General features: G+C 39.5%; 2 protein-coding genes across 3 annotated transcripts; one reads left to right on the top strand and one right to left on the bottom strand.

Moving 5' to 3' along the window:
- The first annotated feature begins 10,028 nt into the window (after positions 1-10,028).
- tac1 (tachykinin precursor 1) lies at positions 10,029-14,651 on the top strand. The gene is made up of 5 exons (XM_029443448.1): positions 10,029-10,397; positions 11,630-11,732; positions 11,806-11,829; positions 14,340-14,396; positions 14,475-14,651. Exons 1-5 carry the CDS (start codon positions 10,284-10,286, stop codon positions 14,519-14,521), a joined length of 345 nt encoding a protein of 114 aa, XP_029299308.1. The 5' UTR covers positions 10,029-10,283; the 3' UTR covers positions 14,522-14,651.
- Positions 14,652-15,041: 390 nt separating this feature from the next.
- On the bottom strand, positions 15,042-26,749 carry asns (asparagine synthetase). 2 transcript variants are annotated; one of them, XM_029443446.1, is made up of 13 exons: positions 26,641-26,713; positions 25,324-25,631; positions 23,898-24,147; positions 23,484-23,721; positions 23,215-23,400; positions 23,039-23,140; positions 22,684-22,811; positions 22,125-22,251; positions 21,450-21,556; positions 19,995-20,095; positions 18,917-18,998; positions 18,674-18,829; positions 15,042-16,736 (listed from the first exon to the last, which is right to left on the bottom strand). In XM_029443446.1, the coding sequence occupies exons 3-13, from the start codon at positions 24,144-24,146 to the stop codon at positions 16,527-16,529; spliced, it is 1,686 nt and encodes a 561-aa protein (XP_029299306.1). In that variant the 5' UTR covers position 24,147; positions 25,324-25,631; positions 26,641-26,713; the 3' UTR covers positions 15,042-16,526. The 2 variants fall into 2 exon arrangements, with proteins under 2 accessions (XP_029299306.1, XP_029299305.1); XM_029443445.1 differs by lacking the exon at positions 25,324-25,631 and having other exon boundaries at positions 26,641-26,749.
- Positions 26,750-27,320: the final 571 nt, after the last annotated feature.

The following is a 27,320-nucleotide window of genomic DNA, read 5'->3' as shown; positions in this document are numbered from 1 at the left end:
TCCACCGCTGAATGCAGACCATGTTGTCGGTTGAGAAGCGAGGATGACGTCTCTGCACACTTGTACCTCCTCCACCTGGCGGTGCAGCTCAGGTGGCCGCTGATGTGTCATGGAGGAACCACAAGTTAAAAGTAGCTGCAGAACTTGGAGAGCGGCGGCAACAATCTTTTTTCAAAGTTTGATGGTTTTAGTTTGTAGACACAAGTTTATTAGAAGATGAAGACATCCACAGATACTGTATGTGTTGTTTTACTGTATCATTACAGTAGAATATTGGTGAGATAGACATAAAAAGACATAACTGAGTGATCTTCCACACTGACGCAGTTCATTACTCGTTAGGTCAGAGTGCAGTAACAATAAAACAACTAAATGTGGCGAGATCAATATAATGCTCAGCTCAATACTTCTTCTTATGAATCTCATCTGATGGCAGGAAATGTGAAAGATGGACGTTAAGTTTTTATGAAGGCCGAGGACAAAGGGACGAAGCCTCTCGCTGTGTCAGCACGATAAGATCAGGGAGGTGAGAAGTGTTTGTGTAAGAAATGAGTGCAGAGTAATTCATTCGAGCTGACGTGTCCCATCTGGACCATCTTGACTATAATTCCTCTGAAGTGAGTCTGCGATGCTGCTGCCCCCCCCCCCCTGTACTTTGAAAAGGTGATTCACTCTTTTGTTCCCACTGCAGATTTAAGTGTGCATCGTGTGGATCGAACTGGATTCCTGCAGATAGCGTGACTCATTCTTGTTGCATCAGAAAATGAAAGTGCCCTCACAACCTTCAAACATGAAATAGTATTTTGCGGTCTGTGTGATTAATGTGTGTCCACTTGTGAGGGAGGAACACAAACACTGTTATTGCTTTGCTTGTTCCCACTCTAGCGAGACCCACAGTGTTTAATTCCCCCACTGCTGCATTCGCCCCACTGTTCTATGGATGCACTTGACATTTCGCCGGCAACAATAGCTAACTGAAGTTGACGGTGTGAAGTGCAGATGACAATTGAACATTGAGTTTTTCAAACGCCTCTCCCGCTGAAAGCAAACCCCACTGCTGGTGCTGCCGAGTGCCTGACGGCCAAGCACAGCCACTTCACTTTGCATCGCTTCGCTCCAACAGAAGTCACTGCTGGCGGCATTGTTTGGGTAATTGAAGGACAATATTGGATTGTAGATAAATAATTAGCAAAAATGTGCAGAGAGTTGTGAACCTGAATCTAAATCTCTGAAGTCACTGGAGGAATCTGGTGAAAATAAGTTTTTTATTATGTTTATATGTTTATTTGAACATGTTGCATATATATTAGGGATAGGGATGTAACGGCACCAGAAACTTAGTCGATACTGATACCAGTGAAATACCACGATTCTTGATACAAATTCAGTACCACGGTGAAATTCAAACATTAGATCTCAACGTTTGCTCCTTTTTTACCGTTTGCATGCTGGTTTTTGTTTTAGCATCGATGTTCTGGTGACATCGCTGCGTTAGCCATTCCTGAATTCTCATGGAAACAGTTTGACCTCCATGTGTTGCCTTCCCCAGGCCTGACTTCACACTTCTCTGAGCCAGAAATCGTTTATAAGTTGTGTTATTGTTGGGGCTGCTGTCTTTCTGTTTCCTCAGAGCTACTAACAACACAGGACACGCTGCATTTGTTTCAACCAAACTGTAAAACGGAGACAGTGAAAACATGTAAGAATCTCAAAAAACTAGAAACCCTGATCTCTGGCTGTGACGCAGAGTGAAACACTTGGTTAACAAGTCGGCAGCGTTTGTTACTTACTGATCTAGCACTTCAGAAAAGCACTTTATTCTAAGCATACCGAGGCCCCTCACCTGGGACCAATCTGCTTTGAGACGCGGCTCCTACTCATTTATTGTCGTTATGCAAAACGGGTTTGCACAACAAAATGCAGCTGTAGCTTAAATTATTATCACGAAAAACATGATGCAACACAATAAAAACGCTAGTTCAATTTATCTGACTATTGTGACTATTTGGGTACTGACTGAAAGAAGGAACATGCGATTCATGTGGCAGAAATGACCCTTCGCCCGACCAGACGGGGTAAGGAGTTCAGACTTTTAGAAAGAGCTCGAAGTAGAATTGCTCCTCCGCAGGATGACCCCTCTGCCGTCCTCCGCCTCTGGAGGTTTGCCACGCACATCCAACATGGAGGAGACTCTGGACCACAGCCAGGAGGGATTATATAAACTGTGCAGTCTGGGAACACCTCAGGATCCCCAGGAGGAGCTGAAGGAGGGCCTGGGAAAGGGACTGTGATCTGCAGCCAGATAAGCGGTGGAAACGGATGCATTTGAATTTGCACTGAGTTTTGCAAATGTAATTGGATTGTTATGATGAAAAGTAGGAATCTTTGGCATCAACAGAGATAATTCTGCAAGAAAGCTTCTCAAGCCTCTTTTTTCTTAAAGTCAGAGGTTGATCGTCACAGCAGGCCGTAGTTACTGTCCTCATTTGCTATATTCAGTTATCTCATCATCTTGTAACCTCCCTTCGTATCATACAATAGGAAATGATCATTTGTTTTTAATAGATGGATAATGGAGGGAAAGTTTTGATTCACACTCGATCTGACCTGTGCAGCAAACATCAGCATTTATGCTGAGCTTTGTTTCCTCCTGATCTCAGACAGTTATCAATATCGGTCAGCTGCCCACAAGTGAGTATCCATTATCTAGATGGGGCCCAGGGGACCAACTCTATCAGAAGGTCACAGCATTGTTCACGCAACCATGCTCTCTGCATAGAAAGCAATGTAGCCACACAGAAAAACAAATGTAATTCAAACTTGAAGCTTGATAAGAGAAATATATTGAGTAAATAATAAGAAAGTATGTGTTGCAAATACACCAGGAAGTGCACAGACCACTTTGCTATTCTTACTGTAGATCCTAAAGTCAGTTTATGATGTACTTTAGATTTTCCACAGTTCTTTTTCAGATCGGGCGCAGATCTCTCAGCTCAGCTCCCTGTTTTACCTCTACTTCAGATATTCTTCCACTTTGCAGATTTTTGATTATCGTTAATATTAGGATGATAGCACATTGCAAGGCCCTTGTAGTAGTAAATAGTGGTTAGCATGTTAAAATGCATTTACACTCTTTTGACATAATTGTTCCTTCTTGTTGATGCAGTTAAATGTATCGAACTCTTCATGTTTTGATACATTTTGCAAAGTATGGCATCCGTTTCTCCAAGATACTCGTTCTCCCCACAAGACTTCAATGTATCACCAGTCATCATGTATAAGTTTAAATTAAAGTAGCGTCCATGTTTTAGTCACATTACGACTTAAAGCTCATGAACACACCGGAAGAACAACTTCACAACTCAGATTCCTATGTTTCCCAGCGTGAGCAGTAACCCACGATGACAGCGATCGGGCAAGTGGGAAAAGTCGGCGATTCACGAGTACTCGGTACGTTTGACAGGTTGACCCGGTACATACCGGACACTCAAAAGAGATGTTTGAAAAGATTCAGATCACTTCTTCAGGATCAGGTTATTTTATTTGTAACTGTAGGTAGATTTGCTTTGCAGTAAAAAGATGAAGTTTCCATCGTGTCACACATTATTCAAGGAACGTAGACAAAAGGCAAACATGAAAGTACTTCAGGCTCCAGTAAACACTAAAAGCCACGAGAATAAATATGCTTTGCTTCTATAGCATATGTGTAATGCTGCTTGTCGTCCTTTAACATAAAGCTAGTTCACCTCTGTAACTGTCTGGTGTGCAGGAACGCTGTGACTCACCAATCAGACTCCAAGACCTTTTAACAATCCGAGTCAGAGAGTTTCTGCTCTTTACATTGTGGCGACCGTGAATCTGTGCACTTGACACTTTGTGGGGACCGTGAATCTGTCCACTTGACTCATTATGGCGACCGTGAATCTGTGCACTTGACACTTTGTGGGGACCGTGAATCTGTCCACTTGATTCTGATATTTCTGAACAAGTGGATTTTTTTATAACGATTATGATGAATCTGCCTTTGTGGACCATTGCTTTGCATGACAATCTGACCAGTACTTCAGACAATCATGCTTAAAAAGACAGACAGACATCATCAGGCTCTACCAGTACGAGCTCAGTAAACAACACACACTCATTTTGTGCTCCTGCACTCAGATCTGCAGTTTATCTGATATTTGTGTTCCTTGAAAAGAAATCCAATCAAGCATCTTGGGAATAATAAAGTGCTGAGATTGAATTAGTCTTTTGCTGGGAGGCTTATTATTGACCCTGGTGACCCCTGGACACCAATATGTGAACCACAGGAGTAAATCACATCACTGGAGGCTTTAATCAGACTGATTATATTGGGCAATACCAAAATAGGAACCTGCGTAGTTTTATGAATGCAAAAAAGAGGAGATGATGCTGGAACAATCTATAAAATATGTGACACATTAATGGTGTTTTGTGCTTTAGGGAGCCCACTTGGGCTTTAAGTTGACAATAAACCAACTCAACTTAATAACACGTCCTTGACCACAGCCTGACACATTGCCTTTATTTCAAAAGTGTTGAATCTACTGTGAGATATTTTGTGCTTAAATGGATCAAATGCAACAGCAAAATGCATTTATCTCATGGCAGGTACAGGCGGTCAGCACACTGACCTGCATGAATACACTCGAGATTATTAATAACAGTGAGGCTACTTTATTCACACATAAATAATATTCAAGGTCCTTTTTTAATTCAGGATTCAGGCAAGTCAACACGGTAGAAATGGCTGCTACTGTCACTGCTTCACTGTTATAGGTGTTTAATTGGGCCCAGAAGAAAGGAAAGGATTTCTTAATAATTTAATAAGTCCAGAAATAAAAACATTAAACCAAAAAATATTGATCAGTAAACATTAAAGGAGCACTACACCGATACCGATACACCGGTTGTATATGTCTGAGAAAATCACCATGAAGATGGAACTACTGGGGAAAACTAAAGATGAGGCCTTATTTACACTTCCTGTATCTTATTTTGCAAACATTTGATATTTGCATAACTAACAAACACATTTTAGCGTTATGAACATTAGTGAGCTAGCACCTTCTGACGGCATCCTGAACCTGCTCGTCGGTGCAGCAGGTATTCTAACTCCTAACCGCTGATAACGGCCATTTAATGGACTGATATCATTGGAAGTGAGTATGTCTGATTGTGAGTTCCCTCTTAAGTCTCAGGATGAATACGTAACTTTATAATGTCAAAAGAAACCTTTTTATTTATCATCACTGTTGGAAAAGTCCCAAAGATTTTGACTTTCGTGGCAGTTCATAGACATAAACATGTATTATATGTATGTAACAGAAGTCTATGTTATCTCAGATAAAAGATGCATTAAATGCAGCTGCTGGCTTTTTAAAGAACTGTAACTCTCTCACAATTAAAGCTGCTGACAAACAATGCTGTTCTGGCGTTTTGGCCCCAGATATGGAAATGCTCATTTGGCTCATTTTGTGAGGAAATAACGAACGTTTTGTCGTTTGGTTTGGAGCAGCGTGCAACCTTTATTGAGTGTCTTCATTGTGTACAGCAGGTTTATCTACGGCTCATATCTGTCATCATTTTCTCAAGCTGGAAAATTAACTGCTCGCGCCCCCGTTGGGAAATATCTGGTGAGCATTAACCCCACAGAGAAAAGGAACATTTTAAAATCATGCCTGTATCTTTTAATTTGAAAAGAATGAAAACGTCACGTGTCAGTTTCTATCAAGTGTCATAGAGTTAGTCAGGGAACCACATGTATCATTTTAACATCAATTAATTATAACCACATTAACTGGCAGACACTGTAATTAAAGTAAAATTAATTACCTCCCTCCCTCTTTTGACAAAGTCTTTTATTATGTTACATACGCTTCAAACCTGCAGCCTTCGTGTATGTGTGTGTGTGTGTGTGTGTGAGTGCGTGTGTGTGTGTGTGTGTGTGTGTGGTGTGTGTGTGCGTGTGTGTGTGTGTGTGTGTGTGTGGGGGGGGTGGCTCCTGACTGCAGTACAACCCTCTCCATTCTGCAGTTTATTTTAAGCGGTTTTTCTCATCTCAGCTCGTATTTGTTCTGGTTCACTTCTCTTCTCTTCTTTTCACTTCTCTTCACTTCTCTTATCTTCACTTCACTTATCTTCACTTCTCTTCTCTTATCTTATCTTCACTCCTCTTATCTTCTCTTCTCTTCACTTCACTTATCTTCACTTCTCTTCTCTTATCTTCGCTTCTCTTCTTCTCTTCTCTTCTCTTCACTTCTCTTCTCTTCTTCTTCTCTTCTCTTCTCTTCTCTTCCTCTTCTCTTATCTTCACTTCTCTTCTCTTCGCTTCTCTTATCTTCACTTCTCTTCGCTTCTCTTATCTTCACTTCACTTATCTTCACTTCACTTCTCTTATCTTCACTTCTCTTCTCTTCTCTTCTCTTCTCTTATCTTCACTTCTCTTCTCTTCACTTCACTTATCTTCACTTCTCTTCTCTTCTCTTCTCTTCTCTTCTCTTCTCTTCTCTTATCTTATCTTCACTTCTCTTCTCTTCACTTCACTTATCTTCACTTCTCTTCTCTTATCTTATCTTCACTTCTCTTCTCTTCACTTCACTTATCTTCACTTCTCTTCTCTTATCTTATCTTCACTTCTCTTCACTTCACTTATCTTCACTTCTCTTCTCTTCTCTTCTCTTATCTTCTCTTCTCTTCTCTTCACTTCACTTCACTTCACTTCACTTATCTTCACTTCTCTTATCTTCACTTCTCTTCTCTTCTCTTCTCTTCTCTTCTCTTCACTTCACTTATCTTCACTTCTCTTCTCTTATCTTCTCTTCACTTCACTTATCTTCACTTCTCTTCTCTTATCTTCGCTTCTCTTCTTCTTCTCTTCTCTTCTCTTCACTTCTCTTCTCTTCTCTTATCTTATCTTCTCTTCTCTTATCTTCTCTTCACTTCACTTATCTTCACTTCTCTTCTCTTCTCTTATCTTCTCTTCACTTCACTTATCTTCACTTCTCTTCTCTTATCTTCGCTTCTCTTCTTCTTCTCTTCTCTTCTCTTCTCTTCTCTTCTCTTCTCTTCTCTTCACTTCTCTTCTCTTCTCTTCTCTTCTCTTCACTTCTCTTCGCTTCTCTTATCTTCACTTCTCTTCTCTTCACTTATCTTCACTTCTCTTCTCTTCTCTTCACTTATCTTCACTTCTCTTCACTTATCTTCACTTCTCTTCTCTTCACTTATCTTCACTTCTCTTCTCTTATCTTCACTTCTCTTCTCTTATCTTCGCTTCTCTTCTTCTTCTCTTCTCGTCTATTCTCTTCTCTTCACTTCTCTTATCTTCACTTCTCTTCTCTTCTCTTATCTTCACTTCGCTTCTCTTCTCTTCTCTTCTCTTCTCTTCTCTTCTCTTCGCTTCACTTCTCTTCTCTTCACTTATCTTCTCTTCTCTTCGCTTCTCTTCACTTCTCTTCTCTTCACTTATCTTCTCTTCTCTTCTCTTCTCTTCTCTTCGCTTCACTTCTCTTCACTTATCTTCTCTTCTCTTCGCTTCTCTTCTCTTCACTTCTCTTCTCTTCGCTTCTCTTCGCTTCTCTTCTCTTCTTTCCTGTAACGAGTCAATAAACCTTTCTGATCCATTACCTTCTCTGTAAAAACCCACAAACTTCTGGCTTTTGTCTGTTTCCAGCACAAAGTGAAGATATAATAAATAACGATTATTATAATTAATTTCCGTAAACTAACATGTTTCCTCAAAGCCACAAAACACACTTTGTTCCCAAACAAATCACAACAATCAGAGTCGTAATGTTTTCACTGTTTGCTGCTCCACGTTCCCACATTAGAAACATGCGTCCTGGTCTTCTGGATACAGGAAGGAGTCTGTTGCATGTTTATAACAAGTGTTTATAACACATTATAAACACTTATAACATGTATAAGTGTGTAGAATGTGTTATAGACTGTTGATCGTTAATATTTCAACAGCGCTTTTTATGAAGCATCTATATTCTGGGCTGTTTAAATGAAATATAAATTGGATGTCTGGTCCCTGTTGGGCTTTTCTGATTCATGCATTAACTATTGGCTCTGTGTCGCTCCACAAATGATCCGCTCTGGATTCATTTCATGCACAACAGCAACTTATGCTCAAATATATTGGTGCAGCTCAGAGTCTGGACGTGGTCTGCACTCGCGTCCTGTTTGTCCACATTGTGACTGAACTGGTGCGATGACATGACGCACATCTTCTCTCTCTGTGCAGACGACAACTACAAGAACATAAAAGTGTTCAGATATACCTTTTAAAGTCTGAAGCGAGCGTCGAAATGTGATGGAATAAAATAACATTATACACGAATATAAAACATCTCCTGGATCATGTGCAGGATGAGGTTACGCCTTTAGCTCTGGTCATGTGACATAAAGAGCACAACAGTATTTAAAGCCTTTTATTAAAGCAATTATATCTTACACTTTAACTTGTATTATATTTTAGCTTGTTTGTATGTCTCGTGTCTTTAATGACTTTTAAAATGTTTATTTAAATGTCATTTTATAACATCTTTCTTTGAATGACCTTGTTGTTGAAATGTGGTGTATAAATAAACTTGCCAACAGGAAGTATATTTATAACAATATTACACTTTTAAAGCTATTTGTTCCATTTGTTATCGTTTTCATGGCAGTTTAAATAACCATGAACTTATTACGAACACATATGAAATAAAGCACATTTCTCCACATAATGTTCTTATCTGTTTATCTCTTCACCTCCTGCTTCTCCCTTCTCAGTGCTGCTCTCCCTCCCATGGCTCCAACAGCTCCATCACCTCCCTCTCTCTCCAGCTTCTCTCCTCACCTCCTCCTTCCCGTCTGTTAATTGGATGAGCTGTCACAGTTGCGAGGATGATTAAATTCCAGTCCGGAGTGGCTCTGTGACCACAGTTGGTAAAGATAAGTAATGAATATTAGTGCAAACCGATCCACGCTCACTTGTACCTGCGCAGGAAGCTCGACAGAAACTTCTGTTCAGGCAACAAAGGACATTTAGAAAAATTAAATATAATCAATGAACGCTCAGAAATAAGATTGAGGTCAAACGGAGCCAAAGCAAAGCGCCCTTCAAAGCTACTGCTGTTCATGTAAATTGATATTGCATCTTGGATTAATGTAACAAACACTGAGCACTCGTTGAGGTGTGTTGGTAGTCCTCCGTTCATCGGAGCATCCTACTGTTTCAAAGAGCTTCTGTGATGGAAATGAGGAGCAGCCTGAGGTCACAGCTTCTCTTCTTCATGCAGGCTTTGATATGAGCGCTCGCTGTTCAGTGTCTTCTGAGAGCTGCAGGAGATATAGAACATCATATAGGTGACAAAATCAATTATAAAAAACGATGCAACTCCTAGAATAAAACATATTTACCTTAATGCAGTTCAAAGTTATGCGTAAAACCAAGTGCGTCATCATAGACTTACGTGACTTGCGTTATTATGACACGAGCTCGCTTCACATGCAGATGTTAATATATTAGTTTATATATATTATTATTATTTATATGTTTCCTCAGGTGATTTTACACACCTGTGTGCAGGAGAGCGACTCGTGAGTTTCACCCAGAACGTCTTTAAGTCTCAGACTTCACCTGGTGATTTCATTGTAATATTTGGAACTGCGACTTTTACTTAATGCGTTTAAATAAATCAGCACTTGGGTGTAAAGCAGCCCTGAGCTCCTCCACTTTATTCTTTCAGGCTGCTCCGAGCAAAGACTGATAGTTTCCATGAGGCCCATCCATCACGAGGACGCTCCGGGGAGTTTTATGATGCGCTTCATTATCAGGGCATGAAGCTCTGAATATTTATGATAAAAATGAGGTTTAAGGTGGAGGCGCACGAGTGACGCATCACAGCTCGTGATATGTTTGTAACTAAACTGAAAGTATTACTACTCGGGACTGGGCGCGTGTAATCACACTACTGGAATGGCGTGAGGCAGCTATAAAGGGGCGCGTGCAGGGCTCTTTGGACAGAGGAGGACGCATGAGACTGAAGAAGTAACTGCTGCAGAGGCTGAGCGCGCGGACAGCTTTGGAGATCCCGGCACAGCGCTTTGACGCACGCACGCACTATGGACTACTGAGCTCTGCAGGGAAGAAGCAGTGCGCGCACAGAAACAGCTGCTGCCTCCAACCTCACTCCTTTTTGTGTTTAGTTTTGAAGTTGACAGTTATTGATCATCTAACAGTGAGTCTAGATCGTGAAGAAGTTTCTGTCGTGATGAAGTTTCTGCTTTTACCGGTTTTAATGGCTTTGTTCGCCGTCGCCCAAGTTTGTTGCGAAGACGACGAGCCGAAGGAAGAGTCTGACTACTGGAGCAGCAATCAGATCCAGGTACCTCACAGTCACCAGTATGTCTTGTCACCGGGTTATAGTCTGGAGCAGCACAAAGGTGAACATTAATACTTGTTTCTTCTCTTCTGGAAGAAAGTTGCACGAACCTGAACTGTAAGTTTTAATATGACAGATTGTTTTATACACGCGGCTGCTGCAGCTGCAGCTGATGTCTGCATCTCTGCACAGCTGAGCAGTAATAACGAACAGAAAGTATCAGATGGAGTCCTTCCTTTGCTCTCTCAATGTGCTTTCATTTGCAATATAACATTCATGAGCCTCCAGACTAACATGCTCATACAAACAAAAGGTTTCAGTTTTAACTCCTGAAACTAGAAACAACCTTGAATACTCCCCAGAGATGTGCAGGAAGCAGGAGATGCTCGTTAGGAAGCTGTTAATACAATCAGGAACTGTTTATTGATAAGTGGGTTATGTTACAGTTGCACCATCATTAGAATAACAATACATATAAACATAGAGACGTTTTAAGAAAGAAATTATAATTGTAAAAACGTGTCGACTGCACTGCAACAGAAAACAAAATATGGAAAACAGAAACAAGGAAAATAAATCTTAAAAAGAAAAGATGCTGAACATGTGATCAAGTGTTTAAGATGCAGGAATATATAAATATATTTTACACTTGACTCCGTAAAGTGTGTTTGTACCAGAGACGTTCATCATGAAGATGAAGATGAAGAGCAGCCAGCCAACAGGACATTCAATAAACCTTGAAGCCCAAACAATCTGCATTGACATGAAACGCACGTGCTGTGTTTGACATTGCATGTTGGAGCGGACGCACCGCCGTCCTGCAGCCGCAGAGCCCACAACCAATCAGTGCAGCTGCCACCAGTGGCCCCGTCTAATGCCCGGGGGGGAGATATATCCTGGGGGGGAGATAGAAACACTTAATGAAAGGTTAAGATTCATATGGACTCTGTGTGTAGGAGGGAGGGCGGGGTAATGTGATACCTTTACATTACACAGGAAACGTTGCGTTAAGATGCATTCAGGGACACGTGTATGTTTCTGGATTATTATTTGTCATGTTTATGTTTAAGCAAAGTCCTTGTTTGTGAAAACCTACTTCACTGATTTACATTTAAATATGTTCTAACTTTGCCCAGATAACATTTTATGTTGCATGTGTTGGTGCAGGAGCTGTGCCATAACGTCTCTCCCCCCCCCACCTAACCCTAACCCTAACCCTAACCCTAACCCTGCAGGACGGCTGGCTCTCCAACGACCCCTTCAGAGAGATCCTCCTGAGGATGACCAGGAAGCCGCGGCCGCACCAGTTCATCGGCCTGATGGGGAAACGCTCGATGGGTACGAGCTCGTGCTCACGTTGTGTTTCCTGTGTGACCCGTTTCTAAACTTCCCTCTCTCTGTTCTCCCGCAGCGAACGCACAGATCACCCGCAAAAGTAAGTGTGAATATGTGCGTGATATCTCTTCATAGTGACAGCAGACACTCCTGCAGCTCTCAGGGGTTTAAAGTCATCGTATAACATGTGCAGCTGAGTCTTTACATGTCTGGTTGTCTCTTTAACAGGATATAAAAGCAGCTCATCACATGTTTGCATGAAAACATTATTTATTACTGATGTTGCAGCTCAAACACATGAAGTTAACAATAACTTGTAGAATGTACAAAACATTGTATTTGCTAAAACCTCAAATGTCCAGAAGGATTACAGAGATGCCGAAATAAACCCTTTAAACACCTTCAATCTTATTCAAAGCTTCATAATAATAATAATAATAATATAATAATAATATAATAATATAATAATAATAATAATAATAATAATAATATAATAATAATAATAATAATACCAAAAGCTTTAGAATACACTTCGATTCAATTGACTCATTCAAAACTTGATTGACAGCAGGTTGGTGTCTGAGGGAGAACATTTACTGATTAACTGATAACTCGCTCATAAAATGATCATAATTCATATAAAAATGGTAAAAGAGATGAAACAGCTGATGAACAACATCCCCACAGACATATATATATATATACATATATATATATATATATATATATATATATATATATATCCCTGTGATGCGATGACACATGTGGGCACAACGTTTCACACTTTGATTATGATTTGTGGCCAACATTAATCTGTAGCGCAGGAGGTCTGCAGCAGACGGCGGGGGGGGTGAAGACGTGAGGAGGAGGGGGTTTCCTCTCAACAGCAACACATGTAATTTATTCCTCTCATGGAGACGAAGCCACTCATCGTTAGGGAGGAGCGTTCAATGCCCCCAGGACTTCTGAGGCTCAATTGGATTGTTTACGCCTGTGATGGACGGACGGATTATAACGAGCAGGACGTTCTCTCTGCTCACACACACACACACACACACACACACACACACACACACACACACACACACACACACACTCACACGTGACAACATTTAGTTATTCCTCCAGAAGCTTCAAGATTCAGTTCAGCGACACATTCTAAATATATGTAAATATGTTGCTCATCAGTCTAATGCAAATATCGATGTTTGCAGTGTGGCTTATCCCCCCCCCCCCCCCTCCCCCGTTATCATATTACAGTCCATTACTGTGATTGACAGCGGCTCCATCTGATGTCCGTCACATTTAGTTCACTTTGGTTCCACAGTTGAAACATCTCGAGCAGCTCACGTCCCGGTGACCTTTCAGGGACTCACACAGAAAATACAGATTTCTGTGTTCTAAATCTAAAGTTTCCAATCTGGAGGTTTAATCTCAGCAACAGAGGAAGAAAAAGATTTCTGTTAGTTTATTTTCACAGATTCTTCTTCGAATCTGCAAAAGTGAGTGATCAGACCCTGCAGACATCACACATCATATTATTATTATAATAATAATAATTATTATTATTATTAGTATTAGTATTAGTATTAGTATTATTATTATTATTATTATTAGTATTAGTATTAGTATTATTAGTATTATTATTATTATTATTATTATTATTAGTATTAGTATTAGTATTATTAGTATTATTATTATTATTATTAGTATTATTATTAGTATTATTAGTATTATTATTATTATTATTATTAGTATTATTATTAGTATTAGTATTATTAGTATTATTATTATTATTATTATTATTATTAGTATTAGTATTATTAGTATTATTAGTATTATTAGTATTATTATTAGTATTATTATTAGTAGTATTATTATTAGTATTATTATTATAATAATTATAGAGCTTTGTGCTTCAGGACTAAATGACCAAATTAAACTCTTGTGCCTCACCTCTGATGTCCCGAGAGGACAAAATGGTTTGCGTAATAAAAACTGGCATATAATTATATATTTAATATTGTTTATTAAGACAAATCTTTTAACCAACTTCAGAAAAAAAACACAAAAATTCAATAATTATAAATATTATTGTTTTCTGTTCTAAACATAAATGTCCCCTTCCTAAAACTAACAACATTATATATTTATATTTATATATATATATATATATATATATATATATATATATATTTATATATATACACATATATATAAATAAATATATATAAATATATGTATACATATAAATATATATATATAAATATATATATATAATATATATATATATATATATATATATAAATATATATTTATAAATATAAATATATAAATATATTTTTATATATATATTTATATATATATATATATATATATAACTATAACTATAAATATATATATATATATAAATATTATTGTACTGATTAAAGGTGATTGTGTATAAGATATAAAGCCTGATGTAATACAAAGTATAACTTTATGCTGTAATGTAATTAAGCTTTAATAAGTATAAACTTATTACAGGAGCTGAGGGGGGGCTAAAGTTACTTGAACTGTTCAGTTACAAGACAAAATGATAATTAAAATGTTGTTTATTTTACTTTGAAGGGCATAAAATCAACTCTTTCGTTGGCCTGATGGGGAAGAGGAGCCAAGAGGAGCCCGGTGAGTGAAACGCACACCTCCCACTGTAAAGTAACAGGACTGTGTGCTGACGCTCCCTAACCCTAACCCTCTCTGCAGAGTCCTATGACTGGAACACAATACAGACGTACGACCGGCGCCGCTAACAGTCAGTCAGCTGCCTGCACCTCATCGAGCCACCCCCCCCCCCTCCCACCAGAGGACCAGACGCTGGTTTTGTTTTCTCCAGACTGTGTGTAGCTGTTAGTCAAATAAAATGATTGTTTCCACATCGTCGTGACGTAGCAGTGCTGTGCCAGTTGTATTCGTGCCTGCAGAAGGTGGATGGGGTTGGGAGGGGGGTCTGGCCATCATGCTACACACACTCAATGTTGTCATCAAAGCAAGGCTGTATCCCAGGGTGTGCTGAAAGATGCAAAGTCACTGTGTCGTGCCTCATTAATGTTAACATTACTATAAACACACGGGGACAGGAAGTGACACCTGCACACCTGGTGGGATATGACACGATACCTGTGTGTTCTAGTGCTTCAAGAAATATTAAAATTATTTTCTCTACTGGTTCAACTTCAGCGTGCAACTTGTGAATTCCTTGTGATACAGTGGAAAAAGGGTGAAGACAGGGCGCCCCCTGGTGGACGGCAGGTGCATTACATGAAACACAAGTCTGTGCCCAGAGGGATTTATTTTAGTTCAGTTAGAATGAAACAACAAGAAATGTTCTGTGACATAACTAAACATAGAATCAATGCAATCCAATACGACAGCCGTGTAATGAACTCTTTTGAAGCTCACAGTTTTACACTAATGGTTATTGAATTGTTATAATGCCAGTATTACTTTGTCCATCTTCTACAAGTCACATCTCAACATTCAAACTACCATAAACTGCAACTTTCCCCATGACAACGTCATATCTCTGCAAGTACAAGGTACTCCTTCACATGGATGTAATAGTGCAAAGATATACATCTTATGAGCCACACACACACACACACACACACACACACACACACACACACACACACAGACACAGACACCCCCCAAACCTAATTCCCTTCTGCAAAAGAACAGCAGAGATGGTGTTAGACAGAGTTAAAAGTACGGCAGCCCTTTAGTGAGGGTGAGAAACAATCCGTCTGATCCAAAAGGTTTTCTCTGCGGTGTTTACGACTTAGAAACTGGTCAATAAAAAAGTGTTGGCAAGATATAAAAAATGTTTTTGGAGTCCGGACAGTTTTCATCATCAGTGTCTGTTGTTGTAATACTAACGTCGGCCACAAGAGGCTGAATGGCACCACCATGTTCTAAATACAGCGAAACACTTTCATGTTTTCTTCATGTGCACATTTAAGATGGAAACTCACCTGGAAGAATTTTAGCATTTAAAACACAAACTCGTACTTCAGCCTCTTGTGGCCGAAGTGAGAATTACAACAACAAACACAAAGAAATTAAGAAGATGTACCTTTCAGCTGTTCTTTGGTCATTATCACAGGAGAGAAAACTATTTAAATCCAACCAGAACAAGGAATCACCAGAAAATCCATTACAGTCACATTTCACACGTGAACCATGAAAACTGTAACACGGTCCTTTAAAGTGTAAACGTACTCGTCTGGACTGTACGCTATGGAAAATAAAAAGAATAAAACTTAAACAGTGTGACACACCCGTCTAACCCGGACTTATTTACGGCTCTGTCAGACTTTGGGACAGAGTTTGTCAGATTTATCTGTAAGAGATTGATTTCAATTGATTTAAGTTGCACAAACAGGTCATAGTCCAGTCAGCTGCACAATATGAACACAGCTGACAGTATGTGGCCGTATTACATACCTGCAATTAGAAAAACAGTTGGAATATGAAAAGGATTAACATCACTGGGTGTGTTTGAAAATTGCACCACAAAATCTTGTAATAGATAAAGTTTAACTGCATTACGGAATAAAAAGCACATTGCATTAAACCCTAGTATTTGCTGATCAGGGCTGGTCGTGCTTCTGTAACTCTGAGCTACACGTCGTCACATTTATCTGCATAACAATGATGCTCAGCTCAGTGTAACTAGTTCCTAATAAGTTTAATGTAATCTGAGTTGAACAAAGTAGAGTTAAGTATGACATGTGGTACGAGGGCTGCTGCAGGGAATCACTGCTCTTTATCAGGGTTGTAGATGGCCAGGGTCCGAGCCGAGGGGTCGGTGGCGTTGGTCCAGCGAGGCATCCAGAAATGTGAGAGCCACTCGGCCCGGCCCGGGTAGTGCTTCTCAAACACCTGTCTGAAGTAATAGGCCTCTTTGGTGAGTGGAGGGTTGTGAGGGAACGTCCTGTGAGCCTTCTCCATCTGGTCATCGTTCACCTGCGAGCACAGAGAGCAGCTCACACACCGATTCTCGGAAAACAAGCGAATAATAAACAACATTTCTGACTGACGTCTCCTCGTGGTTGCATCAAAAAAAAGATACTTTGCTCTCAAAATCACCTACAAGGGATTCACAAAACCAGAAACGTAGTAGTTGATACCAACACTGATTCTATTCCACGTTAATTAACGTGGACTTCAACATACTTTATTACCGGTTACATGTTCAAGTTTAACAGTAATATAATATCTATTTTAGATTAATGTGAAAAGGGTATTTATTCAAGTTTCTCGCCAAAAATGAGGTTTTACAAGACTACATTTATTAGACTACAGCTAACAGCTAACAGGTAACAACCAACAGCTAACAACCAACAGCTAACAACCAACAGCTAACAACCAACAGCTCACAGCTAACAACCAACAGCTAACAACCAACAGCTAACAACCAACAGCTCACAGGTAACAACCAACAGCTAACAACCAACAGCTAACAACCAACAGCTAACAACCAACAGCTCACAGCTAACAACCAACAGCTAACAACCAACAGCTCACAGGTAACAACCAACAGCTAACAACCAACAGCTAACAGCTCACAGCTAACAACCAACAGCTAACAACCAACAGCTAACAACCAACAGCTAACAACCAACAGCTAAAAGCTCACAGCTAACAACCAACAGCTAACAACCAACAGCTAACAACCAACAGCTAAAAGCTCACAGCTAACAACCAACAGCTAACAACCAACAGCTAAAAGCTCACAGCTAACAACCAACAGCTAACAACCAACAGCTAAAAGCTCACAGCTAACAACCAACAGCTAACAACCAACAACTAACAACCAACAGCTAACAGCTCACAGGTAACAACCAACAGCTAACAACCAACAGCTAACAACCAACAGCTAACAACCAACAGCTAACAACCAACAGCTAACAGCTCACAGGTAACAACCAACAGCTAACAACCAACAGCTAACAACCAACAGCTAACAACCAACAGCTAACAACCAACAGCTAACAACCAACAGCTAACAACCAATAGCTAACAACCAACAGCTAACAACCAATAGCTAACAACCAACAGCTAACAACCAACAGCTAACAACCAACAGCTAAAAGCTCACAGCTAACAACCAACAGCTAACAACCAACAGCTAAAAGCTCACAGCTAACAACCAACAGCTAACAACCAACAGCTAAAAGCTCACAGCTAACAACCAACAGCTAACAACCAACAACTAACAACCAACAGCTAACAGCTCACAGGTAACAACCAACAGCTAACAACCAACAGCTAACAACCAACAGCTAACAACCAACAGCTAACAACCAACAGCTAACAGCTCACAGGTAACAACCAACAGCTAACAACCAACAGCTAACAACCAACAGCTAACAACCAACAGCTAACAACCAATAGCTAACAACCAACAGCTAACAACCAATAGCTAACAACCAACAGCTAACAACCAACAGCTAACAACCAACAGCTAACAACCAATTGCTAACAACCAACAGCTAACAACCAACAGCTAACAGCTCACAGCTAACAACCAACAGCTAACAACCAATAGCTAACAACCAACAGCTAACAACCAACAGCTAACAACCAACTAGCTAACAACCAACAGCTAACAACCAACAGCTAACAACCAACAGCTAACAGGTAACAACCAACAGCTAACAACCAACAGCTAACAACCAACAGCTAACAACCAACAGCTAACAACCTACAGCAAACGGCTAACAATTTATTTTATTAACGACGGCAAAAAAATATAAAATGATGTTGCACTTATCCAGACATTTCAGATACTTTTCCACTATCAACAAATGCAATTCTAAAGAGGACGTCTCAATAAAATGTGTGTTTTGTTTGAATGTTTTTGGCGTGAACCCTGCTGTCGGTCCTTCAGTGACACGTACCATCCCCTCCAGGTGCTCCTGCAGGAACACGTACCAGGACTTCTTCACAGACATCATCCCGTCACTGAAGGCCTCTTTACGCCTCCACAGGATCTCATCCGGGATCAAGTTGAGGTCTTTGAACGAGTCCCTCAGAAGATGCTTCTCCACCCCATGCTGCAGACAGGACAACACCGTTAGTACCTGTGTGTGTGTGTGAGTGTGTGTGTGTGTGTGTGTGTGTGTGTGGACAACACAACAGACCTTAGGAGTCCTCATCTCCTCCGGCAGAGAAAGGTAGTACGCTGTGAATCTGTGGTCCAGGAAAGGCACTCTGAGCTCCAGACTGCAAGAGAAAATCAATGAAACATTACATCATCATCAAAGGAGCTTCGAAACTGAACTAAGAAACTGCAATAATCAGTCGATTCATCTTTAAAGTGATTTTTCCTGCACAAATGTCTTTAAATGCTGTTTTTTCAGCCTATTAAATTTAGAGATTTGCTGCTTTTCTCAGTTTTATATCCTATTAAAGTGACAAAACAAGACATTTAAAAACATCAGCTTGGACTTTTCAATATTTTCAAAAGATGATATATATATATATTATATATATATGAGTAGAATAGTTGTCAGCCTCATTCATTACTATCAATTATCATCATTTCATTTTAAAGTCTGTTAATAAATCAAAACCAGATTTACCTTAATGGCTTTCATGACTGCAGATATTTAGGCGCATTATTAAAGTTTAATTAATCACATTTTGCTCTAACTTATAATGAATTATTAATTGTGTTATTGATGTTGAACTTTTAATGAAGGATTTATGTTTTCTGTGTTAAATTAAAGACGAGATCTTAAAACCTTTCACAGCGACTGGAGATAAAAGCTGCTGCACAAAATTAATTAGTGCAATTTCTAATGTCAGTCCATTACGTTTAAACCAAAACATTTTAATTAAATGTTTTAAGATATTTCACAGTTATCGCAAATATTAAAAACCAGAAAGTATCCTATAATTTAATCGAGCTGAAACAATTCATAGATTTAAAGAGTGAAATAATTAATTAATAAAATGTAATAATCATTTAATTGTTTAACCAGTAAAAATGCAAAATACATGCCAGTTCCAGCTTTCAAAATAATAATAATAATAATAATGAATTTAATTTACAAAGCACATTATAAATAAGAGCTAAAATAGGATTTAAGAATATTTAAATGAATTAATTCAAAGTTTAAAAGGAAAACACAAAGTAAACAGGAAGACATTGATGTACAAATGAGTTTTAAGATGATTTAAAAACAGCGAGAGATTGTGCTCCTGGTATGTTGTTACCCGTGTGCAGACGTGGTGCGATCAGCACGCAGGACGTCAAACAGGTAGAGTTCCTTCATCAGCCGGACACTGTCCTCTGCTGCTGCTCCGGGAGACGGAGCCTGCAGGAGGAACACAACTCTGTCAGCAGCTGCAATAAAGTCTCACAGCGTCACATTCATCTCATTCTGATCAAGTCAAAGGTGTGTACAGATTCTGGATCTGTCTTTGTATCACTAACAAAGTGCATCTCCTGCATGTAGTGAGTGTAGCGTGTATAACATGAGCTGTGAGTGACATGTGAACAAAGCCCTCTGCACAAAGCTGCAGAATATAGAGAGGAATGAAAGTGGAAAGTTTGGTGTATGTAAGTGCTGCTGAAGTGGAGACTTCTGCTGAAGAGTGGGAGAAAAAGCTCCTTTAGAGAAAAGCTCCTTTAAAGATATGTATTGTAACATTCATACATGTTGTACACACTACAGGTGAACAGAGTCATACATGTTGTACACACTACAGGTGAACAGAGTCATACATGTTATACACACTACAGGTGAACAGAGTCATACATGTTGTACACACTACAGGTGAACAGAGTCATACATGTTGTACACACTACAGGTGAACAGAGTCATACATGTTGTACACACTACAGGTGAACAGAGTCATACATGTTGTACACACTACAGGTGAACAGGGTCATACATGTTGTACACACTACAGGTGAACAGAGTCATACATGTTGTACACACTACAGGTGAACAGAGTCATACATGTTGTACACACTACAGGTGAACAGAGTCATACATGTTGTACACACTACAGGTGAACAGGGTCATACATGTTGTACACACTACAGGTGAACAGGGTCATACATGTTGTACACACTACAGGTGAACAGAGTCATACATGTTGTACACACTACAGGTGAACAGAGTCATACATGTTGTACACACTACAGGTGAACAGAGTCATACATGTAACTAACAGATATCATGAAGCTTCCCCACTTCATGACTCACATCAACACAGTTTATATTACAGGTGTTCATGTTTAAATATGCTGAAAGTAGCAGAAACACTAAAGTAAAGTTCAAATACTTCAATATTGTACTTGATTAAATGTAAACGTTGCGTCCTCCACCGATGCTTAAACCAGATTCTGATTCCAAACCTCGGGGTGTCTCAGGAGCGCACGTGTAATAATAAAGACGAGATGTTCAGCGGCTGGATCTGTCGTCTTTCGGGGAGTTTGTTTGGAGACGTGCTTCCACATATTGTTCCTTACTCTTACTGTTCCTGGTTCGTTCTGTGGCTCCTCCTCTAAGTTAGAGCAGGTTCCTGAACCTTTGCTGCATTTCACATCGTCTGTATTCATGTCCCATCGATGTTATTAACTCAGCAGCAGAGCTTCAGGACTGTCTTTGTATTTGAATATTATAGAATATAGTGTTGAATATATTGAATATTTTGACTTGCCTTGTGGAAGTAAAGGTATCCCTGAGTCAGCTCGTCGGCGCCCTCTCCAGAGAAGATCACCACACTGTCCGACTTCTCCCGGATGTACTTGGACACCAGGTACATCCCTGCAGAGCAGAAACTAATGTTTAATGCAAAGAGATGACATCACAATATATATTTCCACTGTGAAGAAGGGCCGTGCTGGTTAACATGACAAGTGACCACATTAAAAATCATTGTGTCACATATTTCATTAAGATAATGAAAACGTATTGTACGACATGATACACGAACACATGCGACTTTAGTGCTTCATCTTTCAGACTTAGATAAGTTGCCATGTAGTGATTTATTATGGTTTGTTTGTTGGCAGGGTTACGGGAAAACATTTTGCCGGATTTTCCTGAAACTTGGTGGAAGTGTGAATCATGAGCCGAAGAAGAACACGTTACATGTTGGAGAAGATCTGAATCACAGGACGGATACACAAATTCATTTTCACTTTTGTTCCCGTTGTGCTGCATTCATGAGGCGTTAACACTTAACGTCGTTAGCAAACAAACTAAATGTGTGTTGTTAATGTTACTTGTGATTATGGAACAGCTGTTCATCACTGTGTCTGCAGCCTGCAGTTAACATCACGATGACTGAACCTCCTGCAGTGTTTGCACACACACTCAGACACACACTCACCTACAGAGGCTCGTATGGTGGTGATGTCATACGTCTCCAGGTGGAAGATGACTTCTTCCACAGCCTGGAATCCTTCCTCTGCAGAGAAGTTCACCTCGTGGTGCTCGCTGCCGATGTGAGCTGCAACCTGAGCAACACAAACTCACTCAGTACACATGTACTCAGTATTTATCTGACAGCTGTAGTTACAAGTAACTTTTCAGATGAAGCTTTCGGAGTCACACTTCAGATGTTTACGAGTTGTTAAAGCAAATATAGATTTCCCCTCTTCTCTTCTCTTCTCATAATACTGATAATAAACAATATTAGACATTAAGATTAGAGGAAAACTTTGATCTAACGTCGTCACATGTAATAATATATCACTTTGACATGAATACTTAACTTCAGAAGGATTTTTCATGCAGGACTTTTACTCGTAATGGAGCGACCACACACACTTCACACACACTGAACGTTGCACATTAGTGCAACGTTCAGTGTGTGTGAAGTGTGTGTGGTCGCTACACGCTCCGAGTGAACTTAATAGTTCACATCACGTGGCTGCGTGTGAACCGACCTGGCGAGCAGCTTTGATGTCGGGACTGTCCTCCGACCCGATGGAGAAGGTCTGGATGGGATACTGCAGCTTCTCCTCCTTCGCCAGCTTCACCAGCGTAGCAGCAACCAAGCTGGAGTCCAGACCACCTGACGGACAGACGACAACGAACTAAGTACATCTACTCAGGTGCAAATGGCAGGGGTACTGAGTGTTTTCTTTTCTTGCCACTTTATTCTTCATATATTCTATTTAATAACCTTTTTTCTCACCCAAAGCAATACTTTTGATGTTTTAATGAATGCTTATGTTTGAATAAAGTACAAGTTCTGTCATGTTCATGCTTTGCATCACAGTTCATGTGTTTGTGAAGCACCTGACAGAAGACAGCCGATCCTCCTGTGAGCCATGAGACGTTTCCTCACAGCGTTTTCAAACAGCGTCCTGATGTTGCTTTTCACCGTTTCCTCGTCGAAACCTGCAGAAACATCCGTTTTACAGAAATGAATTAAATTGAAGTTCCTACTAGTTTGACGATGACCCGTGTCTGACCTGTAGGCAGCCTCTCCACGGGGTCGTAGACGGCATGAGCCGGCTCCTTCGTGCAGCAGTGAAACGGCTCCATCTGAACGGACTGAACTTTGCCGTTCTGCTTCAAATCAAAGACCTCAAAGTGTCCCGGGAGCAGCGGGACGATGTTGGCGGGGGTCGCCATCGCATGGGTGATTTCTGTTAGTCCTGTGAGCAGAATAACAACAAGTTGAAGAATGCTAACATAGAAGAGGAAGAAGAAAGACCCAGATAATAAACCATCCCGTTACCTTTGGCTTCGGAGCAGACTGCCAGGAATCCATCGTCTGTGAGGAACTTGAACAAAGGCCGGACTCCGTACGTGTCTCTTCCCAGAAACACTTTCTTGTTGGCAGTGTCCAGCAGGATAAAGGCAAAGACGCCGTCCAGCAGAGAAGACATCTTCTGGATGCCAAAGCGGTCGTACAGATGGAGCAAACTCTCCCCGTCCACTTTAGTCTGGTAATCAAAGTCAAACTCCTTCTTCAGCTGCAAGACAGACGGGAGGAAAACCAGTTTAATGTTCCGTCCTGTGCGTCTCTAACAGACCGGAGCAAAGTAACGGCACAGAGTTTGGTTCTCAGAGCGTCAGAGCCTGAGAACTGAAAGGATTCAAACATTGATTGATCTTTAAAGTAATGCGAGTTCAAAAAGCAGCATCTCACCGTGTGATGGTTGTAAATCTCTCCGTTGTAGCAGAGCCACAAGAAAGGAAACTTCTTGATGCGCAGCGGCTGCATGCCGTACAGATGGTCCACGATAGCCAGCCGGTGGAAACCGAAACAGCAGTTTGTGAAGCCATTAACGTTCTCGAAGCGGAACGCGTCGGGCCCGCGGTGAGCGATCTTCATGGCACTGGTGCACTGAACTGACAGGCACTCATCGCTGCCGAACAAAGCCCAGATACCGCACATGCTGCGGAGGAGCAGACGGCGGCCATTAGTGTGAAACACTTACTGAGAGTCTGCGAGGAGTCCAAGAACACTTTTAGCATTTGTGGAAAACTAAAATGATGAACTAAATAAAATCGCTGCAACTTTACATACATATATTTAAATATATTTAAATATATATACACACACACACATATATACACATATATATATATATATATATCATATATATATATATATATATACATATATATATATATATACATATATATATATATATATATATATACATATATATATATATATATATATATATATATATATATATATATATATATATACACACATATATATATATATATATATATATATATATATATATATATATATATATATATATATGTGTGTATATATATATATATATATATATACATATATATATATATATATATATATATATATATATATATATATATGTGTATATGTATATATTCAAGATTCAAGATATTTATTGTCATATGCACAGCTAACAAACAGTTTTACTGAACAATGACAGCAAGAATTTAAATTCGATGCACAGAAGCACATCGTCCGGTCGCAGCACGACGCGCCTCAACAGGCTGCAGGCCGGCCGGTTTGAAAGGTGTGGAGTTACATTCCTGACCTAATTAAAAGGAAGAGAATCTCAGACGCAGGTTTATACACGATGTGGAACAAAGAGGTACAAACAAGTCGTGGCAACGTTACACCGATGCAACACAGCAGACTGTACACCTGTTGTGAGGAGCCGCGTGGGACGAGGGTCTCAGGTGTCTTTCAGTCCGTGTGTTTTCTGACCTCAAAATGTTGTTGTGCTCAAAAATAGTTCATAATTATGATTCTACGTATCTAAAGAGCATCTTTACTCCCACGTTAGGCAGGTAGACGCAACGCTTATTTTTCCTTTAAAAAAATTCTAAAATAATTTTATAAATACTAAAAGCGGATGGTTGCATCACTTCCAAATGTCTTTTGTTTTGTTATTATTAATCATAGTACTTCTGTACAATACTGGACTTATATATTTAGATATATTTAATATATATTTAGATATATTTAATATATATTTAGATATATTTAAAGGGCTGGTGCAGTATTTAAGGGATTATTAGCAGAATAAATATTATATCCATTATTATGTATTCATGCATGTCATCACCTGAAACTAAGAACCTTTGTGTCTTCTAAGCTTAGAGCCCTTCTTCTCTACAGAGGGAGCGGGTCACCTGAAGGCCACCGTAGTTCTGCAGCTTCATGCTTCTCGTGCGGCGTTACGGTAAAGATGGTCCTGAAGAAAACAAACCACGTAACCACGGTTTTGCACTCGGCGTCTTGTAGAGGGAGGGGTGAGCGATGCAATCTGCAACCGCACCACTAGAGGCCGCCACATCCTTCACACGGTCCCATTCATGTTCTCACACTTGCTTTAGTAATTACTTTGTCCGTATGTGTCAAGTGATTTGAAACCTATGCATTTAAGAAATGATCAGTTGGTATCGTTAAAATCATAATAAAAAGTAAGCTATCGTATCATATTACATTTTCAAAGTTTGGTATCGCCCATCCCTACCGACGGGTACTAATGTAACCTGAACTCTACATATCTGACCCCCACTGTCCTTTATTTATTTATATAATATTTACAACGTTTAACTTTTAATATTCATTCAATACATCTGCAGCAACAACCCAGAACTCTTGAATATTATGCATTGTGCATGTGTAAGCATTGATTTAGATGTGTAACATATATAAAGTTATCAGTTTGGTTGAAAGTGGACGAATGGCGTGAGAGCGCGTGAAGGGTCACCTGCGTGAGTCTCACGGTCAACGCGTGAGAGTTAGCAGCCTGTGAATATGAGCTTTCACGTTATTTAAATAGACTTAAGAAGCGTAATTGATTGTGGACCGCGGCAGACTGCCCTTATTTAAATAAAAAAAACAGGTCATATGTATTAAACTAACAATAAATGTTTCGTTCTCCTGAGTCAAGAGCATCACACACCAGGCTCCATTCAAAATCCTACCTATTAAAGATTTGCTTAGCTATAGCCAAAACAAATAAAGAGCTACCAACATGACAACGTAGCTCTCGTAAAGTATTACGTGGTATTGTTTAAATCGGCACAGAAAAAGCTGCACTTTGTTCCATGTACTGTCAGAGAACTTCATCTTTGTGCACCTCATGGCGGGCGGAGGTTTGCAAAGTGAGTGAATGATGCAAGATGCTGATGCTGGAGCACGCGCACATGAAGCTGCTGGAGCACGCGCACATGAAGCTGCTGGAGCACGCGCACATGAAGCTGCGGAAGACTTTCCATGAAGAAGATATTCATTAAAGACTTTGAAAAACTCCATTCACCTAAAAGTCACTATTTTTGACCCGACAATATTGTAAACAGATGAACACACACGCACACACACACACACACACACACACGCACACACACACACACACACACACTTTCTATCTTACCTTGTTCTTCAAATGTTCCCCGTAGAGGTGATGAAACTGTCAGGTGTGAGGATGCACTGATGCTTCTGCACTGACCACGAGCGACACAATTAATATACAACCGGAACTACTCATTGTGTTTTCAAAATAAGAGCACAATAAACACAATGTGGTTAAAATGCGTCGAAAAACGAGATAATAAATGAAAATGACAGCTGTCACTTTCTGATGCTAACGTTAGGGTGGTGAAATAAATATATAAATACATAACTAATTCAATATTAATGGCTTAAATAGGTGAATAAATAATGTAATTGTCACCCCAAAAAATTAGATGAGGCATTAAATATATAAATGCATGTGTATTTATCTATTAATTTATATGCATTTACACATTTGTATATTTATTTATTCGTATATTAATTGATTAATTTGCTCTATTTATTCATACATTTACTCATCTATTTATAATTTTATTTATTTATACACACTTCCATTTATTATAGTGTAACACATGTCAACTTCATCCATCAAAGTCAGGGGGCGGGTTCAAGTCTCTGGTGAACAAACGTCTTACCGTTTAAACATTAGGTTACATAATTAATAATGTATTCCTTTATTTAAGCAGTTAATTATATAATTAATTATGTATTTATACATTTAGTTTTGGCCCATAAAATAACGTGTCTAGGTATCTATTT

The sequence above is a fragment of the Cottoperca gobio genome, chromosome 11, assembly GCF_900634415.1.
Source record: "Cottoperca gobio chromosome 11, fCotGob3.1, whole genome shotgun sequence".
NCBI classification, from domain to species: Eukaryota; Metazoa; Chordata; class Actinopteri; order Perciformes; family Bovichtidae; genus Cottoperca; species Cottoperca gobio.
This window is presented reverse-complemented; position numbering and strand designations above follow the sequence as displayed.

Bases quoted from the DNA above. Each gene is read 5' to 3' on its own strand.
- asns (XM_029443445.1), bottom strand. From the start codon at position 24,146: ATGTGCGGTATCTGGGCTTTGTTCGGCAGCGATGAGTGCCTGTCAGTT. The intron at 23,141-23,214 runs GTCAGACACGGG...ATGTTTCTGCAG, and splicing joins CGTGGAGAGGCTGCCTACAG to GTTTCGACGAGGAAACGGTG. The intron at 22,252-22,683 runs GTCGGTTCACAC...TGTGTTGCTCAG, and splicing joins ACATCAAAGCTGCTCGCCAG to GTTGCAGCTCACATCGGCAG.
- tac1 (XM_029443448.1), top strand. From the start codon at position 10,284: ATGAAGTTTCTGCTTTTACCGGTTTTAATGGCTTTGTTCGCCGTCGCC. The intron at 11,733-11,805 runs GTACGAGCTCGT...GTTCTCCCGCAG, and splicing joins GATGGGGAAACGCTCGATGG to CGAACGCACAGATCACCCGC. The intron at 14,397-14,474 runs GTGAGTGAAACG...CCCTCTCTGCAG, and splicing joins GAGGAGCCAAGAGGAGCCCG to AGTCCTATGACTGGAACACA.